The following is a 17,512-nucleotide window of genomic DNA, read 5'->3' as shown; positions in this document are numbered from 1 at the left end:
CTAATCCCACCCCTCACCCACCATCTATTTTTACCTCCTCCGCACCTCGACCGTATCCCTCCATCATCACATCCCTGCATCCTCCTCTTCCTCCTCTCTCCATCTCCTCTGACTCATCTCCCCTCCCCCCCAATCCCCAGCCCCCGCCCCCCCACCAAACCACCCCCTCCTCCCCTCCTGTTTTCCTCCCAGGCTGGTTCTTCTGGCGCTCCAGAAACCCTCCCAGTCGCCAAGACAGGCACGACGCACACGGCAGGTAAAGATGTTCATCCGTGTTTCTTTTTGCATGCATGTTAATGTGTGTGTGTGTGTGTGTGTGTGTGAGATATCAGACATTTGACATACTTTTCTGGATTGTGTGTGTTTAGTGCTTTTACTGAATGCTGATTTTGGAAAGGTAGTGTGTGTTGTTATACACTCTGGCTACACTACTATTATTGTGTGTGTGTGTGTCGTACATCTTGGCTGCAGCAATATGTGTGTGTGTGTGTGTGTGTGTTGAGTGTTTTGGCAGCATAGCTGTTATGTGTGAGTCATTTTTTGTGCAAACACTCAGTTATGGTTATGACAAGTGTGTGTGTGTTTCACACACATTGCTATAGATTAGATGGAAAACGGTTGTGTGTGTGTCACACAGTAAACAGACCAGTGTGTGTTTTTGTGTGTGTGTGTGGTCTTGCTGCAGAGCCCCAGTGCATGCATGTAAAATGGCTGTCAGGTGTGTGTGTGTGTGTGTGTTTAAGTGTCTTGGTAGGAACAGTGGGTCCTTTAAATGCGTCAGGTTAGATTTGGCTGCAGCCTTTAGGTGCAGTGAAAGCATCACCCTGTGTGTGTGTGTGTGTGATGGGGGTGTGGGGGGGGGGGGTGACCTGCTTTCACTGTGCTGTTCAAACAATCAACACATTAATCAGGAATATGCCAATAAAACAAACAGACTCTATTATCCAATATTTAATGGATCATTCCTTCCTTCCCGTGAAGAGAGAATGTGCCGTAAACACATCATCATCATGTGTGTGTTCTATTCTATTGCCAGCTATCCAACAAGCGTATTTAATTATTTATATTTATATATATCGGCCCGCTTCTCCATTTTCTCCTCCACTGCTCTCCCTTTGCTTTATATTTATATATTTATGTCTTAATCCGCCTTCCAGAGTCACCACACACATGAACGCCTCCCCGTTCACATATCAGCATTCTCCCTGCAAAATGTCCCTTTCTAAAGAAAAAGGCTTTTAAAAGAGTTCGGCCAAGACGCCAGCACGGCGTGTTTGTGTCGGAATGCTCGCCTTCATTTACCCAGGATGCATTGCACCGCAGCCTCCTCCGTCGTGTCGTCATCACTCGCTGGCGCTTGTCGTTTGTGCTGAGCACTGCAGTCTGTGGAAGGTGTGGCGTGGTGCGTTCAGGGTCCCTCCCTCCCTCACGTCGGGCCGATGGTGCCGCGATACTGCTTACGTAACACGGGCCTTGCGTGAGATACGGGGGATACTGTGACTGCTGATATCGACCATGGCCGAGTATTGCCGATACGAATACCGACACTTTTAGAATTTCTTTCCTTTAATGTGTCAATCATGACTATAATCAGGATAAAACACAGGCACCTGCAATAATTTGAATAGAAAACGTTTGTAAACAACATAAATGTATAAACCAGGGGCGTCACTAGGTTCTGGGGGGGGGGGGGGGGGTGCTTAGCCCCCTGGAGATGCACAGGATATGAATGAATGTAGTAGACATTAGGAAATCCAAAAAACAAATAAGAAACAAGAACCGGGATATAACTTTCCCACCTTTGGACAGATTTAGTAGAGATACTCAATTGTTTTAGGCCACCATTAAATTTACCGCTGCTCAAGCTCTGCAACCATTCTGTCCTGTGGACAGTGATCAATTATATTATAATCATTATTATATTATTAATTAGCCTATTTTTATTACTATCATCATTATTCTTCTTCTGATTATTACTAGGCTAGTATTAGCCTGCTTAATGTCTTGCTTATTAGTCTGCTTTTGCCCTATTATATGAAATTTGTCAGAGATGTTTTTGGTAAAAAAATTTAAAATCAATAAAAAAATTCAAAAATCAATAAAAAAATATGACTCCAAATTGTCCATAGGTATGAATGTGAGCGTGAATGGTCTATATGCGCCCTGTGATTGGCTGGCCACCAGACAGCTGGGATAGGCTCCAGCACCCCCCACGACCCTCGTGAGGATAGGCGGTAGAAAATGAATGAATTAATAAAAAATATCAAAATATTTAGGGGACTTAAGAACATTTTAGGGGGTCTGAAGCCCCCCCCAAAATAGGCCTACTGTTGCCGCTGGTATAAACAATGTAACAATATTAACTCAAAAACACAAAAAATAACAAAAATTTCAAGTTAACACCCGAATTTGGGACATTTTACTTTTTTTAGGGGTGTCACAAGAATAAAACGTGACTAGAATTCTCATTGAGGAAAAAAGCAGTCCTGTGGGCACAAGACATGAGTGGGTGGAGGCGGGGCTGCTAGCATACACATGGAGTGCAGAAGAATGTAGCATAGTACAAATTATATTGGCAGATTGCAATAAAATGTCATTGTACTTTTCTTAAAAGTCATGTTTGTTCACTGTTTTTTTTATTTTTTTTATTTATTGCCGTTTTATTTTTGGCTTACTTCCTTTTTGTCACTCTGGATGGTCGGTGGCTAACGTTAGCAACGTCATCGCTTCTACGCATTATTCTCGCATCGTCCGACGTTCGTCTTCCATACTCACAGGGAGCAAAGGTCTGCAGTGCTGCAGGGTGCGGCCTCAAACCGGCACACAAAAAAAGACGACAAAACTACAAAAACACGACAACATGAGACAAGGACCAGCAACCTCCCAACACACACACCACACACACACACACACACACACACACGACATACGACAAGTGACACCACTCGCACATGCGTTACTATTCGGAACCTTCCGGAACATTGCTAGTGCATCTCTTCAGAGGAATGTTTCCTGCATTAGCACAGCTCCATTTTCCAAAGAGTCCCTCCTGGGAAACAGGAGGCAGCGGTAAACAGGAAGTGGAGTGGAGGAACCTCCACGGCATTGGCTTGGAAAAAAATGAATCAATTATAGCAAGACAGATTGGTTGTGTATTCAGCGTTGAGACACTTCTCTCCTCCTCCCCACCACCAGGATGTCGATTGTCAGCATCGTCGCCAGGGAGATCCTGGACTCCCGAGGGAACCCCACAGTGGAAGTGGACCTCCGCACAGAGAAAGGTGACACCCCCGTTCATGTGACATTTATAGATGAAGGTTTTATACATGATAGCTAATGTGAGAACACACTCGACTTTCCTCCCCTCCTCGCTCAGGTCTGTTTCGGGCGGCGGTGCCCAGCGGAGCGTCAACTGGCATCTACGAGGCGCTAGAACTCCGAGACGGAGACAAGAGCCGTTACAAGGGCAAAGGTGGGTGTGGGGTGTTGTTCAAAGGGTCATTATGTAACGGCAACATGTCCATTTGAGAGGAATAAGTCTCTATGCGAGGGCGGCACGGCGGTCGAGTGGTTAGTGCGCAGACCTCACAGCTAGGAGACCAGGGTTCAATTCCACCCTCAGCCATCTCTGTGTGGAGTTTGTGTGGGATTTGCGTGGGATTTCTTCGGGTACTCGGTTTCCTCCCAAAAACATGCTAGGTCATTCATAGGTATGAATGTGAGTGTGAATGGTTGTTTGTCTATATGTGCCCTGTGATTGGCTGGCCACCAGTACCCCGCCTCTCGCCCGAAGAAAGCTGGGATAGGCTCCAGCACCCCCGTGACCCTCGTGAGGAAAAGCGGTATAAAATGAATGAATGTCTCTATGCATCCTCTGAGCTGGAGCCAACCCTCAACCAATCAGGGAGGAGGCTTCCAAATACGAGCTTTTCAGCCAAGAGAAGCATGCAGATTTACATCATACACAACTTTCATGGAAAGACTCAGCCTAGCATGGCATTCGAGGCCACCAAGGAGCATTCATTCATCCTCACGAAGGTCGCGGGGGTGCTGGAGCCTATCCCAGCTGTCTTCGGGCGAGAGGTGGGGTACACCCTGGACTGGTGGCCAGCCAATCACAGGGCACATATAGACAAACAACCATTCACACTCACATTCATACCTATGGACAATTTGGAGTGGCCAATTAACCTAGCATGTTTTTGGAATGTGGGAGGAAACCGGAGTACCCGGAGAAAACCCACGCATGCACGGGGAGAACATGCAAACTCCACACAGAGATGGCCGAGGGTGGCATATTTTTTATTGAATTTTTAATTTTTTTATAGATTTTAATTTTTTTTACCAAAAACATCTCTGACAAATTTCATATAATAGGGCAAAAGCAGGCTAATACTAGCCTAGTAATAATCAGAAGAAGAATAATAATGATAGTAATAATAACAATTTGACAATTTGGAGTCCCCAATTAACCTAGCATGTTTTTGGAATGTGGGAGGAAACCGGAGTACCCGGAGAAAACCCACGCATGCATGGGGAGAACATGCAAACTCCACACAGAGATGGCCGAGGGTGGAATTGAACTAGCTGTGAGGTCTGCGCGCTAACCACTTGACCGCCTGTATTTCCTGTAGTGTTATCTTTAGTAATGCAGTGGTTTTGGACACCCCCCCCCCCCCCCCCCCCCGAGCAGGAATGTGGGTCCACGACTACAACTCCCGTGATGTCTTGCCTGAGTTCTAATGATCTTTTCCTCTGTGTGCCCTTCAGGTGTTCTGAAGGCTGTGGGACACATCAATGACACGCTGGGTCCTGCACTGCTAGCCTCGGTCAGTGTTATTTACTGTCGGATTAGCAACACGTCTGTATTAAAAAAGCGGCATGCTAACGTGAAGGTGTACGCAGGGCGTCAGCGTGGTGGAACAGGAGCAGCTGGACAACATGATGATCGAGATGGACGGCACGGAAAACAAATGTGAGTCGCGTGATGTCGCGGGTTTATGCCAAAAGACGTGGAGAGAAGACGGCTTTTCTAAAAGACTTCCTGTCATGTGACCTGCCAACAGCTCAGTTCGGGGCCAACGCCATCCTGGGTGTGTCTCTGGCCGTATGCAAGGCCGGCGCCGCCGAGAAGGACGTCCCCCTGTACCGCCACATAGCCGACTTGGCAGGAAACACCGAGCTGGTGCTGCCGGTTCCGGTGAGGGTCTTGCATCGTTCTTCTTCTGCGCTTTCACTGCCAATTCACAGCCTGTGTGTCTGCAGGCCTTCAACGTGATCAACGGGGGTTCTCACGCCGGAAACAAGCTCGCTATGCAGGAGTTCATGGTCCTCCCCGTCGGTGCCGAGTCCTTCAAGTAAGAACTCAGAAAGAATTTAAATATCTTGGATCTGTTGCCGCTCATCGTCCGTCTTTGGCGGCGTGCAAAAGGGAGGCGTTGAGGATAGGCTCTGAGCTCTACCACACGCTGAAGGGTGTGATCCAGGAGAAGTACGGCCAGGACGCCACCAACGTGGGCGATGAGGGGGGGTTTGCCCCAAATATCCTGGAAAACAGCGAGGGTAAGATCGAGGACTCCAAAAGCAACCATCAAGGTGGTTGGTCCCTGTGTCTCACCGTCTTCGCTCCGTCCTCAGCTCTGGACCTTCTGCAGACGGCCATCGAGAAGGCGGGCTTCAGCGACAAAGTGGTGGTCGGCATGGACGTGGCCGCATCCGAGTTCTACCGGGAGGGGAAGTACGACCTGGACTTCAAGTCCCCACCTGACGCGGAGCGACACATCAGCGCTGAGGAGCTGGCCGACATCTACCAGGGCTTCGTTAACAACTACCCAGGTGGGTCAAGACCTCCAGCATTCGCTTTGTGGCCAAAACCTTCTGGGACTGATGGGATGTGACCCCCGTGTCCCCCTGTGTTTCCTCCACCAGTGGTGTCCATCGAGGACCCCTTTGACCAGGACGACTGGGAGGCCTGGTCCCGTCTGACGGCCCAAGTGGGCATCCAGGTGGTCGGCGACGACTTGACGGTGACCAACCCCAAGAGGATAGAGAAAGCGGCCGAGGAGCGTGCCTGCAACTGCCTGCTGCTCAAGGTCAACCAGATCGGCTCCGTCACCGAGGCCATACAAGCGTACGTACGCCTGAATGTATAGGATGTGGACTCAACTGGACCAGTGACGAGGCGCTGGAAAGGTCAAGGTCACTACTGAAGTCACTTCCTTCCTGTTAGGTGTAAGCTGGCTCAGGCCAACGGCTGGGGCGTCATGGTCAGCCATCGCTCGGGAGAGACGGAAGACACGTTCATCGCCGACCTGGTGGTGGGACTGTGCACCGGCCAGGTAGGGAGTACACACACGTAGACCACCACCACCACGGAGGAGCGCTTTAACCTCTCCGTCTTGCAGATCAAGACCGGCGCCCCCTGCAGGTCTGAAAGGCTGGCCAAGTACAACCAGCTCATGAGGTCAGTGTGCGCTTGCTAACATCTAGCATCTAGCTTGCTAACAACAATCGCAAAAATCCAGTGCAAAGTACTCGTACGAGGAAGTACTCCACTTGAGACACAGTCAGCGTCAGGAAAAAAGAGGAAGTAATCCCATTGTGCAGGACAGGAGAAGTTAGCGCAGACTTAGCCGATGCTAAATTGCTAATCCGTGTGCTGTTTGGACAAACGCACCACAGTCCTCACTTGTCTTGTCTGCAGGATCGAGGAGGAGCTGGGAGACCAGGCTCGCTTTGCAGGACACAACTTTAGGAACCCTAGCGCCCTGTGAGAGGGACACACACTCACACACACACACACACACACACACACGCAGACCAAGCCATGGTCGAATGAGGAAATCACACATGCAAAAAAAAAAGAATATGCACTGGACTCATGACCTGTATGCACGCGCACACACACACACACACACACACACACACACATGCAGGTTGAGTTGAAAAGCCAGACATGCACTGTTATTATTAGTTGAATTGAAAAAGATGACCAGGAAGCCAACATGCACACTCTTCCTCTTTACTTTCTCCTCCTCTTCCTCGTCAATACACCACTTTGTTCTTTTGCTTTGTGCTGAATGTCCCACAAGAGATTTTAAAGAAGAATTTCAAAGAAAACTAAGAAAGTGTATCAATGAAAATGTGTCAAATAAACAGTTTGCAATTTCACATTTGAAATGGTGTCATATGCTAAGAAGTTTGATATATTTTATTCATTCATTCATTCATTTTCATTCATTCATTTTCTACCGCTTATCCTCACGAGGGTCGCGGGGGTGCTGGAGCCTATCCCAGCTGTCTTCGGGCGAGAGGCGGGGTAGTTTGATATATTTCAAGACATAAAAATGGCATTTCAGCCATTGTGATATAGGCATAAAAAGTATATTATGAAGTATTATGAAGCTGCACGGTGGCCCTGTGGTTAGTGCGCAGACCTCACAGCTAGTAGACCAAGGTTCAATTCCACCTTTGGCCATCTCTGTGTGGAGTTTGCATGTTCTCCCCGTGCATGCGTGGGTTTTCTCCGGGTACTCCGGTTTCCTCCCACATTCCAAAAACATGCTAGGTTAATTGGCCACTCCAAATTGTCCATAGGTATGAATGTGAGTGTGAATGGTTGTTTGTCTATATGTGCCCTGTGATTGGCTGGCCACCAGTCCAGGGTGTACCCCGCCTCTCGCCTGAAGACAGCTGGGATAGGCTCCAGCATCCCCCACGACCCTCATGAGGATAAGCGGTAGAAAATGAATAAAGAATAAAGATGAATGAATGTGAATTTCAGTCTTTGGTCTATTTCCCCATTTTTATTCCCATTATATTTTGACTTTACGGGGGTCGATTGGTTAGCGCGCAGACCTCACAGCTAGGAGACCCGAGTCCAATTCCACCCTCGGCCATCTCTGTGTGGAGTTTGCATGTTCTCCCCGTGCATGGGTGGGTTTTCTCCGGGTACTCCGGTTTCCTCCCACATTCCAAAAACATGCTAGGTTAATTGGCCACTCCAAATTGTCCATAGGTATGAATGTGAGTGTGAATGGTTGTTTGTCTATATGTGCCCTGTGATTGGCTGGCCACCAGTCCAGGGTGTACCCCGCCTCTTGCCCGAAGACGGCTGGGATAGGCTCCAGCATCCCCCACGACCCTCGTGAGGATAAGCGGTAGAAAATGAATGAATTGTGACATTATGCCATATTACAACTTTTTCTCCAACTCAGTTCTCCACAAACGATAGTTTCATTTTGTTTTGTTTCTCACACTACAAATATTTGATATGTAATATCTCAACTCTATGCTACTAAACGTACAACTTTTATGAATATTTTGACTTCATTCTTGTAAAATTACAGCTGTTTTTTTTCCAGATTTTCTAAGTATTTCAAGTTTCTTGAAAAACAAATTCTGACTTTACTCCCATAACTTTTTCCACAACCGAACTTAAAAAAAACATATTTCCTTAAGATACTAAGTTAATCCTTTAATACTCATAATAGTATATTATTCACATAAAAAAGAAAAAAAAGCCCCCCTTGACTTGAATCTCGGCGGAGGTCCGTGCTGGTTTGGCTTCCCCTCAAGCGCGTGCGTTGATGATGTCGACAAACTCCGGCTTGAGCGAGGCTCCGCCCACCAGGAAGCCGTCCACGTCCTCCTGAGACGCCAGCTCCCTGCAGTTGGCTCCCGTGACGGACCCTGCCACCAGAGGTAAGGAGGAGGATGAGGGGGCGCTGAGCTAACACGGCTAGTCGCCTTAGCCGCTCACCTCCGTAGATGATGCGCACCGCGTCGGCCACGTCGTCTGACACGTTGGCTCTGAGCCACGCCCTCAGCTTCTCGTGGACCTCCTGAGCCTGGGAATTTTTTCCAGAAAATAAGAGAAATTGAAGAAAAATAAGGATCGATCATGTCCTTCCACCAATACGTTGGTGTCATATCAAATAAAGATATGCCTTTGGACGCCCCCGCTATAAAGTCTAAATCAGGGGTCTCAAACATGCGGCCCGCGGGCCAAATGTGGCCCGCAGGACACTAGTTTGAGGCCCCCGCCTTGATATGAAAGTTTAATGTTAAGTTTGATATGGATGCTGTATGGTATCATGTACCCAGAAAAAATTATTACGTTTGATTAATGTTCATGTTAAAGGTTAAATAACTGTTAATAGTTATCCTCCCTATCCGTGTGGAAGTGGTAAGTTTTTGGCTTTTTTAAGTTTAAAGGAAATAACTTGGAGGCTACCGTTTAGGTCGCTAGCTCTCTAGTTTGCGAGTTAGCATGTGTCTCAAGACCCTGCAGTTGCGCAATATGTTGTAAATAAAAATAGTATAAATGTGACTATAGTCGTGTTTTGTCATGTCTACAGGGCTCTAATAATGCTTTGTTCATTTTAATCTGAAAAAAATAATTTGACTACCCACCAACTATATGTGGTTTCTTAAGTTTTTATTATTTGCCGTTTTATTATTATTATTATATTTATTTATTACTGATTGATTGATTTTCTTTATTCTTGATTTGTTTATTTTTCATCTTATTTTGTGCAGAAAAATAAAAATTAAGATATTTGAGAACAGTGGAATGTTTTATCAGAGCTTTTATTGTAGAAAATCGGAACCAAAGCACTGAAAAAGTTTGTATATTTTTCTGTTTTTAATAAATGTGTTTTTTTTTTGGAAAACCTGATGTGGCCCAGTCTCACCCAGACCCTAGCTCCAGTGGCCCCCAGGTAAATTGAGTTTGAGACCCCTGGTCTTAATTACCTGCTCAGGCGAGGCCGTCCTGCCCGTGCCGATGGCCCACACGGGTTCATAGGCCAGAACCACTTTGGCCCAGTCGTTCACATTGTCTGCAACACAAACACGACACATGAAACATGGCGTCTCTCCCGTCAGTTGCTGAGGAGACATTTTACGTCTGTCACGTTAACATCATAGGTATCTCTTCCTTTGGCCCCATGGCGGGTTATTTAGCAGTTGCATGCAATATCCTGTCAGCACTGAGTAATACGTTTTGTTTCCTTTTGTTGGAAAAACCTTTGGACAGCCCTTCCCCAGCTGGACTCTAACCGACGCCTAAAAGTCACCTGCGATGGCTTGCGTCTGAGCATACACCACTTCCTCTGTGGTGCCGCCCTCGCGCTCCTCCAGCGTTTCCCCGATGCAGGCGATCACGCCGAGGTCGCTCTGCAGCGCATGAGCCACCTGCAACACAAAGAGAAAATGTGGACCAGAACCAGAATGTTCTAGCTCTGTTCTTGAAGGTTCTTGTATTGAACATCAGGTTGTTTATGAAATTTTTGCAAGAACAAAAGCTGCGTTTGAAAGAAGGAACCTTTTGGCCAATCAGCTCGTCGCTTTCACCAAACACATGGCGGCGCTCCGAGTGTCCCAGAAGCACCCAGTCGGCCCCGCAGTCCTTGATCATGGCTGGGCTGGAGGAAAGAGTGCACATGGAATTTCTTGAAGTCATCAAAGCACCTGAAGGCATCACCCGGCTGAGATGTTACCTGATCTCCCCTGTAAACGCTCCCTTGGCCACCTTGTAGCAGTTCTGGGCCGCAACGCCGACTCGGGGGTCCAGACGGGAGCGAGCGAAGTCCAGGTAGATGGACGGGGCCGCGCACACCACCTCTGAAATATCAGTTTTTAATTTAAAATGAGTATTGATATGTTTTTTATTTTGACTTTGACATATTTTTGATAAATCAACACAAATGAATGAACTTTTATTGTGTAGGACCAGAGAGGCTAAACCTGTGACGTCAGCTGTCTTAATGCGGTGATCCTCGTCACGTGACCCAGCCGCCGTGTCACCTGATCTGATGTCTCATCATCAGCTGTCAATTATCATTACCCCCCCCGTCCTACCGGTGTCGTCGTGCAGGCTGGCCGCGTTTAGGCTGCCGATGAGCGCATCCAAGCACTCCTTGTCGCCGTTCATCTTCCAGTTTCCTCCCACGAAGAACCTCCGCGCCATGGCCGCCGATGAGTGCTAATGTCCGGCTCTAGCAGTGGAGGAAGAGCCGAGGTGGTTGTGATGGCTGGTTGTGAGACTGACCTTTCAAAATAAGACAACTTCTTCTTGCTAGTGGATGTCCACCGGCGCCATACTGCCCCCTAGAGGCTCAGAGAGGGTCTGCACCACATTTCAATTACATCCTCCATTAGGGGTGGGCTTATACTGGTGCTTTTTAACATAAAGAATATATACCAAAAAATGTTTTTTAAGCAACAAACTTATGTGAACAATATCAAAAAGATAATATCACATACAGTTGTTTATACCATTTTATGGTGTCCAATTTACACAAGAGTCTGCCTTACACTTGGTATCATTCCTTTCACTTTATCACCTTGAGGCCTCCCTAATATTCCATTTTTGCTTATTAAATCCCAGAGATGAAAGGGACCAGGATTTAATGGACTACAATGATAAGGTTGGTCATGTTTGTGTTAATGTTTTATTTATTATTTAGCCTAAATAATTTGGTGAACAAATGAGTCGCAAACTTGTCAATACCTATTGCAGGTTTGTCAGGTCACGTGATTTCCTTGCACCGCCAAACATTTACCGGATGTAGCCACAAGGGGGCTCTGTACTGCCTCCTCGACTGTTTCTTGTATGTTTCTCTTGTTTGCCAGTCAAATATAAGTTAATACCCGTTTTTTCATGAAATGTTTACATCAAAAAATATAAAAGTACCGGTAATTATGACGTGTTTGAGGTCTAAACAAAAACCTATTTTTATTTCATGTCAAAAGGCACACGTGTCATGCATGTAGCGTTTATTGAAAAATAAAAGTAGTAAAGTGAAAAAAGTTACTTTTTATTCTTTGTTGTCAAATCAGTTGAGGTGACGGTGTAGTACTGGTTCTCAACCTGTGGGGCTATGGGAATCACCCTTTTCATGCCAATATTGCAGAGTTATTTTTAGTCCCAACTTTACATTGAGAGTTCTTTTTAGTCACAACCTAACATTGAGAGTTATTTTAGTCACAACCTAACATTGAGAGTTATTTTAGTCACAACCTAACATTGAGAGTTCTTTTTAGTCACAACCTAACATTGAGAGTTCTTTTTAGTCACAACTTAACATTGAGTTATTTTTAGTCATATCTTAACATTGAGAGTAATTTTTAGTCACAACTTAACATTGAGAGTTATTTTTGGTCATAACCTGACATTGAGAGTTATTTTTGGTCATAACCTAACATTGAGAGTTATTTTTAGTCACAACCTAATATTGAGAGTTATTTTTAGTCACAACTTAACATTGAGTTATTTTTAGTCATATCTTAACACTGAGTTATTTTTAGTCACAACTTAACATTGAGTTATTTTTAGTCATATCTTAACATTGAGAGTTATTTTTGGTCATAACTTAACATTGAGAGTTATTTTTAGTCACAACTTAACATTGAGAGTTATTTTAGTCATAACCTAACATTGAGAGTTATTTTTAATCACAACTTAAAACTAACATTGAGAGTTATTTTTAGTCACAACTTAACATTGAGAGTTATTTTTATTCATATCTTAACATTGAGAGTTATTTTTAGTCATAACCTAACATTGAGAGTTCTTTTTAGTCATAACCTAACATTGAGAGTTCTTTTTAGTCATAACCTAACATTGAGAGTTCTTTTTAGTCATAACCTAACATTGAGAATATTTTTGGTCACAACCTAACATTGAGAGTTATTTTTAGTCACAACCTAACATTGAGAGTTATTTTTGGTCATAACCTAATATTGATTAAAAAGGCTGTGCAGCTTGGGTTAAGGTAGTGTGCCAAGTTGAATGAACATTAGATGGTTTACTGCAAACTACTGCAAGTGTAGAAACTTAGTAAATGTGTAAAAATACATTCCAATCAGGGTTGAATGTTGTTTTTGGATCAACTGTAAAGATGAAATGAGCATGAAGGTGTCGTATGTTGGAACTGGATGACCACGTCAGTCTTGACTGCTATCTAGCAGGGTTTTAAAGGCTGAATGACCTCACACGGCAAATGGTTCAAAATCCTAAAAATGTCACCTTGTTTTCCTCTTCTTCTCTCAGCGATTCACACGCTGAAGTACTTCTACACCGTGTCCTCCCAAGTTCCTAACTTGCCAGAGTTTGTGATGGTCGGTTAAGTCAATGACATTCAGGTTGTTCACTATGACAGCAAAACTAAGAAAACATAATCCAAACAGGACCGGATGAACAAAATCCCAGCGGAGGATCCACATGACTTTCAGACGGAGACGTACATCAATGCTGGTCATGAGCAGACCAACAATATCAACATTGAGATTCTAAAGCCAAAGGTCTTCAACCAAACTGGAGGTTTATTTATGTTGGACGTTCTACCATTAAAACATATTTGACATGCTGTACGAACTGTCCATCCCATAACGACCTACATGATTGACATGCATGTGTGTGTGTGTGATGAGGTTTATGTCATTCTCTCAGGTGTGATGTATGGATGTGAGTGGAATGATGAGACTGATGAGGTTAATGGTTGGCATCAGAGACGTTATGATGGAGAACACTTCATGTCATTGGACATGAAGACATGGACGTATAACGCAAGCCAAACCGCAAGCTTTCCCCAGCAAACTCAAGTGTGACCCTGACAAACCTCTAATAGACCACCAAAAGTATTACTACACCCAAGTGTGTCCTTCTTACTTGAAGAAGTATGTCAACTATGGGAGGGACGTCCTACTGAGAACAGGTAGAAGGCACACCACATATCTTCACCATTGTAACCACGTTAGCACGCCCCCTGTAGGAACATTACAGTCATGACTCTTTTCTCTACATCTTTACCTTCATTCACACCTTCTTTCCACGTTGTTCTCTTCCTGTGCAGAGCTTCCAGAGGTGCACCTCCTCAGGAAGATGGCGTCCTCTCCGGACACGTTTCTACCCCAAACAGAGCTCACCTGTTTTGGAGGAAAGACGGGGAGGAGCTCCACGAGGACGGCCGACGTGGAGGGCAAGTACGAATGTGTGTTTCAGCTGTCTGGCGTGAAGGAGGACATGGTCACCAAGCTGGAGAGAAGAAGCATCCTGAGTAACGCCAGCCGTGAAGGTGAGAATTCACATTCAGTTGAACTGCACATTGGAGATGTTTCCCATCACAAGTCCAAATGTCCTCGTTATTGATCCATGGCACCGTGACCATGGGTGACGTTTGCATGCAAAGTAGTCGTGAAGGTTTCCTCTTCATGCTTCACTCCACTTGTGCTCTCAACAGACAACATGAGCGTCACCGTTGTTGCCACGGTGGTGGCCATGGCTGTCCTTCTGGTGGCCGTCGTCATCTTCGTCATCAAGTTGAGGGACACCAATGTTCTCCGTCGTCTTCTTCTTCAGTGCATTCAGTTGATGCAGCCATGTTGTAGTTGACTTCCAGCCAAACACTCAAAGATCCACAGAGACAGAGCACACACTCTCACATAGAAACACGGTGTGACGTGAGGAAAAAGTCCATTTCACCTTGTTTCTCTTCCGTTTCAGCCAATTACCACCCAGCTGGCGATCGCAGCGCCGAGCTCTCAGAGAGAATGATGGCTGAAGGCTGAGTGAGACAGCGGCCGGCACACCGGTTGCACCTCCAGATGTTCTTCAACTTGGATTCATGTGCTTTGGTCTTCATCAAACTCCTTTTGTGGATTAAAAAACACACTTCGATTAAATGTTTTGGCTGTTTCAGGTTATTTTTGTAGTTTGCTTCAGGGCTCACCTTTCATCATCTTGACATCATGACCTGGATTCCTTCTTTCTTGGGTTCAAACCAGTCGACGTGGAATCACTGCTGCTTGTGGATGAATATAATGAACATCTATTTCAATAAATCACTTGGTTCTTGCCTTGCCTTGCACTGCTTTCATCCCACCCTGGGCAAGACCAAAAAGCCAATGAAGGACCTCAACAAGAACGGACATTGGACAACAAGAAATGGAGGCATAGAAAATGGTGACTGACGCCCAAAATACCATCCCTACTGTGAAACATGGAGGTGGAAACATTCTGCTTTGGGGTGTTTCTCCTCATGCGAAGGACCTCCATTTTGGTGTCATGTGACTATATCGTATTCCAAGATTTGTCTGAGTCATGCAGGTGACAAACTTCAGACGGGTCTGTACATTCCTCCTTTTTAGTTCCTCTTAAGTCGCTCGCTGCCATGCTCATGTTAGCCTTATTATTGAGATTTTTCTCTGCTCTGTGTTAAAATCACAGTTGATGCTTGAGTCACGTGCATTGCATCACTTTAAAAAAAAATCAGCTTTCATCTCATGCAAGTGCAAGACAGCATCTTATATTTGACTGCTTTATGGCTCGATGCTGGGAGGCATTACAGACAGGGACGATGCTGACATCTAGTGGACAAACACCGCAACTGCACCATCTGCCTCTACGGAACGTCATCGTTGAGAAAGTCTTCAGCGAACGCAACACTGACTGAAAATGACACGTAGCATACATCACACGCACGCGCGCACACCCAGCAGGTCACACGAGGACCTCATGAGGCCTGCAGGTTCGGTCCAGATGCTACTGACAGAACACACGGCCTGTCACAGATGTGTGTGTCTGCAGGCATCCGGGGCACACACACACACACACACACACACACAGCAGTTTAGTGTTGCTAGCTAGGTCACGTTACGTCATCGCCAGTCTTTAAAGTTACAACAATAATAATAAGTAGGATAGAAGTCGAAAAACTACAATGTTAATATGTAAATACAACAAATACTGCACTGCGTAATGTAAACAAACAGACCTTCAGTCGAGTCAAGATGGCCGCCAGCGCGAGGTCGGTCCCCACTTCACATTTGCTAGTCATCAAAAGATGAATCTTTTCATCTTGTTTTTTTTTAACTATTTATTTCCGTCATCACGTTGTCGCTTTACTGTTAGCCTATTAGCATTTAGCTCGAAGGGCAGCGGCCACTCCACTCGATACTCCATCGTATCAAAAACATGGTTATTAAAAAATGTGTAAATATTTGTGCTCATCATCACCCCCAGAGGTGGCGAACGGAATTACAAGGTGAGGAATGATGAACTGGCAATTGAATTATCACTAAATGTATCTTTGTACGTCGTGTGTGAGAGTGTGTGTGCTAAATATGTCAGCGCTAACTCGTGTTGACATCACATGTTTGATGTTTGCCTTCCACGCTTCATTTCTTCCTGTGAAACAGCAAACATGATTGGACAGGACCTCGCACACATTTTATCCACGCACACACACACACACACACACACAATACAGTACAAAATAGTAAACGTATTGTAAAACAAGATAGTGTCTATCAAAGGTGACTTATGCTTTATAAAGTGTAATGTAATGTTCATTATCTCCATCAGTGAAGTAGAGAATGTGTTCCTCACATGTTGGATCAATGATGTTCCTCTATAAATAGATGCGCTCCTCTATCGGATTTCCCTGCCAGGCGTCTAAAAATAGCACTGAAGGGGGGTGGGGGGGACCCAGAGGAATAGCCCAGTACGACCATCTCAGTGTTCCTCCTCTAGCCGACCTTCTCATTTCTCAGGATGCTTTTCATGGAGGGGTTAGCAAAGTCTACTAGCGTCTGTTTGAACCTGCTAAATACGCACAAAGCTCCTTGAATGATCCTCACCAGCTTCAGCATCTACTGGGACGTTGCAAGCGCCAAGACATCCAACGAGGAAGCCCATTAGCACAGGCTTAGGGAACAAGGAGACACGTCAATCATAGCAAGGAAACATGACGCCGATCAGAGAAGAATCTAACAAGGAGTAGTTATTATATTTTCATGATACTTGGTCGTTTAGTATCACAAGCAAACACTTCCAGGTGTCTGGATCCAGTTTTCTGTCTCAATAAGTGCACTGACTACTGTGTACTTAATTCCTAAGTGCACCATTTTCAGTGCACGATGTAGTGCTGTCCAGATCTCTTACTGTCCATCTCCTTCTGCTCTCCTTTTGCACTGTCAATTGCAACCACTCTGTGTAACGTTATCGCTGACATTTGCTACACTAGCTGTGCTCGCCGTGCCATTTCAAGGCCGAGCTTTTATCGTTTTCACGTTTACCAGATTGATCGTTCGACCCACCTCACCATCTGAAGTCGTGCATCTTGTTTTTCAGACAGACGCCGAGGAGCGGCGAGGCTCAGCAAGGAAGCACACAAGTAAGTAGGTCACATGATCCCCGGCTAGTACTCATACTACTTTGTGACCGACTTACAACTGAGGCCTCGTTAGATGTGTGCTTAACGAGGCCTCGCACGTCTCTTGAGTGTGGTAATAGCATGTTGAAATGCCATCTAAAAATATATATATATATATTCATGAATACTTATTACATTGTATCACATTACATTACATTGTATTAAATGGATTAATTAAGACATTTAAGTGAATGAAAATAATAAATAATAATTCATATTTGTTGCATCTAAGAAACTTTGTGTGTGTGAATCCTCCAGTGCGCTAACGGGCATAACTAATTTATTTCATTAGT

General features: G+C 45.2%; 2 protein-coding genes and 1 pseudogene across 5 annotated transcripts; 2 read left to right on the top strand and 1 right to left on the bottom strand.

Annotated features, from left to right (window-relative positions):
• The first annotated feature begins 107 nt into the window (after positions 1 to 107).
• On the top strand, positions 108 to 7,170 carry eno2 (enolase 2). The gene is made up of 13 exons (XM_058046848.1): positions 108 to 256; positions 3,196 to 3,281; positions 3,377 to 3,472; positions 4,771 to 4,829; positions 4,906 to 4,975; positions 5,067 to 5,200; positions 5,266 to 5,357; positions 5,432 to 5,562; positions 5,638 to 5,835; positions 5,929 to 6,130; positions 6,230 to 6,338; positions 6,405 to 6,463; positions 6,704 to 7,170. The coding sequence occupies exons 2-13, from the start codon at positions 3,197 to 3,199 to the stop codon at positions 6,771 to 6,773; spliced, it is 1,305 nt and encodes a 434-aa protein (XP_057902831.1). The 5' UTR covers positions 108 to 256; position 3,196; the 3' UTR covers positions 6,774 to 7,170.
• LOC131101577 (triosephosphate isomerase) lies at positions 6,780 to 15,965 on the bottom strand. Of its 4 annotated transcripts, none has more exons than XM_058046850.1 (11): positions 14,736 to 15,965; positions 14,489 to 14,655; positions 13,829 to 14,041; positions 13,676 to 13,772; positions 10,864 to 11,000; positions 10,503 to 10,626; positions 10,328 to 10,427; positions 10,080 to 10,197; positions 9,757 to 9,842; positions 8,762 to 8,849; positions 6,780 to 8,691 (listed from the first exon to the last, which is right to left on the bottom strand). In XM_058046850.1, the coding sequence occupies exons 5-11, from the start codon at positions 10,970 to 10,972 to the stop codon at positions 8,573 to 8,575; spliced, it is 744 nt and encodes a 247-aa protein (XP_057902833.1). In that variant the 5' UTR covers positions 10,973 to 11,000; positions 13,676 to 13,772; positions 13,829 to 14,041; positions 14,489 to 14,655; positions 14,736 to 15,965; the 3' UTR covers positions 6,780 to 8,572. The 4 variants fall into 4 exon arrangements, with proteins under 4 accessions (XP_057902833.1, XP_057902834.1, XP_057902832.1 ...); XM_058046851.1 differs by having other exon boundaries at positions 13,829 to 14,655; positions 14,736 to 14,807; positions 15,780 to 15,965; XM_058046849.1 differs by having other exon boundaries at positions 13,829 to 14,655.
• On the top strand, positions 13,108 to 14,178 carry LOC131102176 (class I histocompatibility antigen, F10 alpha chain-like; annotated as a pseudogene).
• Positions 15,966 to 17,512: the final 1,547 nt, after the last annotated feature.

The sequence above is a fragment of the Doryrhamphus excisus genome, chromosome 14 (genome assembly GCF_030265055.1).
Source record: "Doryrhamphus excisus isolate RoL2022-K1 chromosome 14, RoL_Dexc_1.0, whole genome shotgun sequence".
Classification (NCBI taxonomy): domain Eukaryota; kingdom Metazoa; phylum Chordata; class Actinopteri; order Syngnathiformes; family Syngnathidae; genus Doryrhamphus; species Doryrhamphus excisus.
This window is presented reverse-complemented; position numbering and strand designations above follow the sequence as displayed.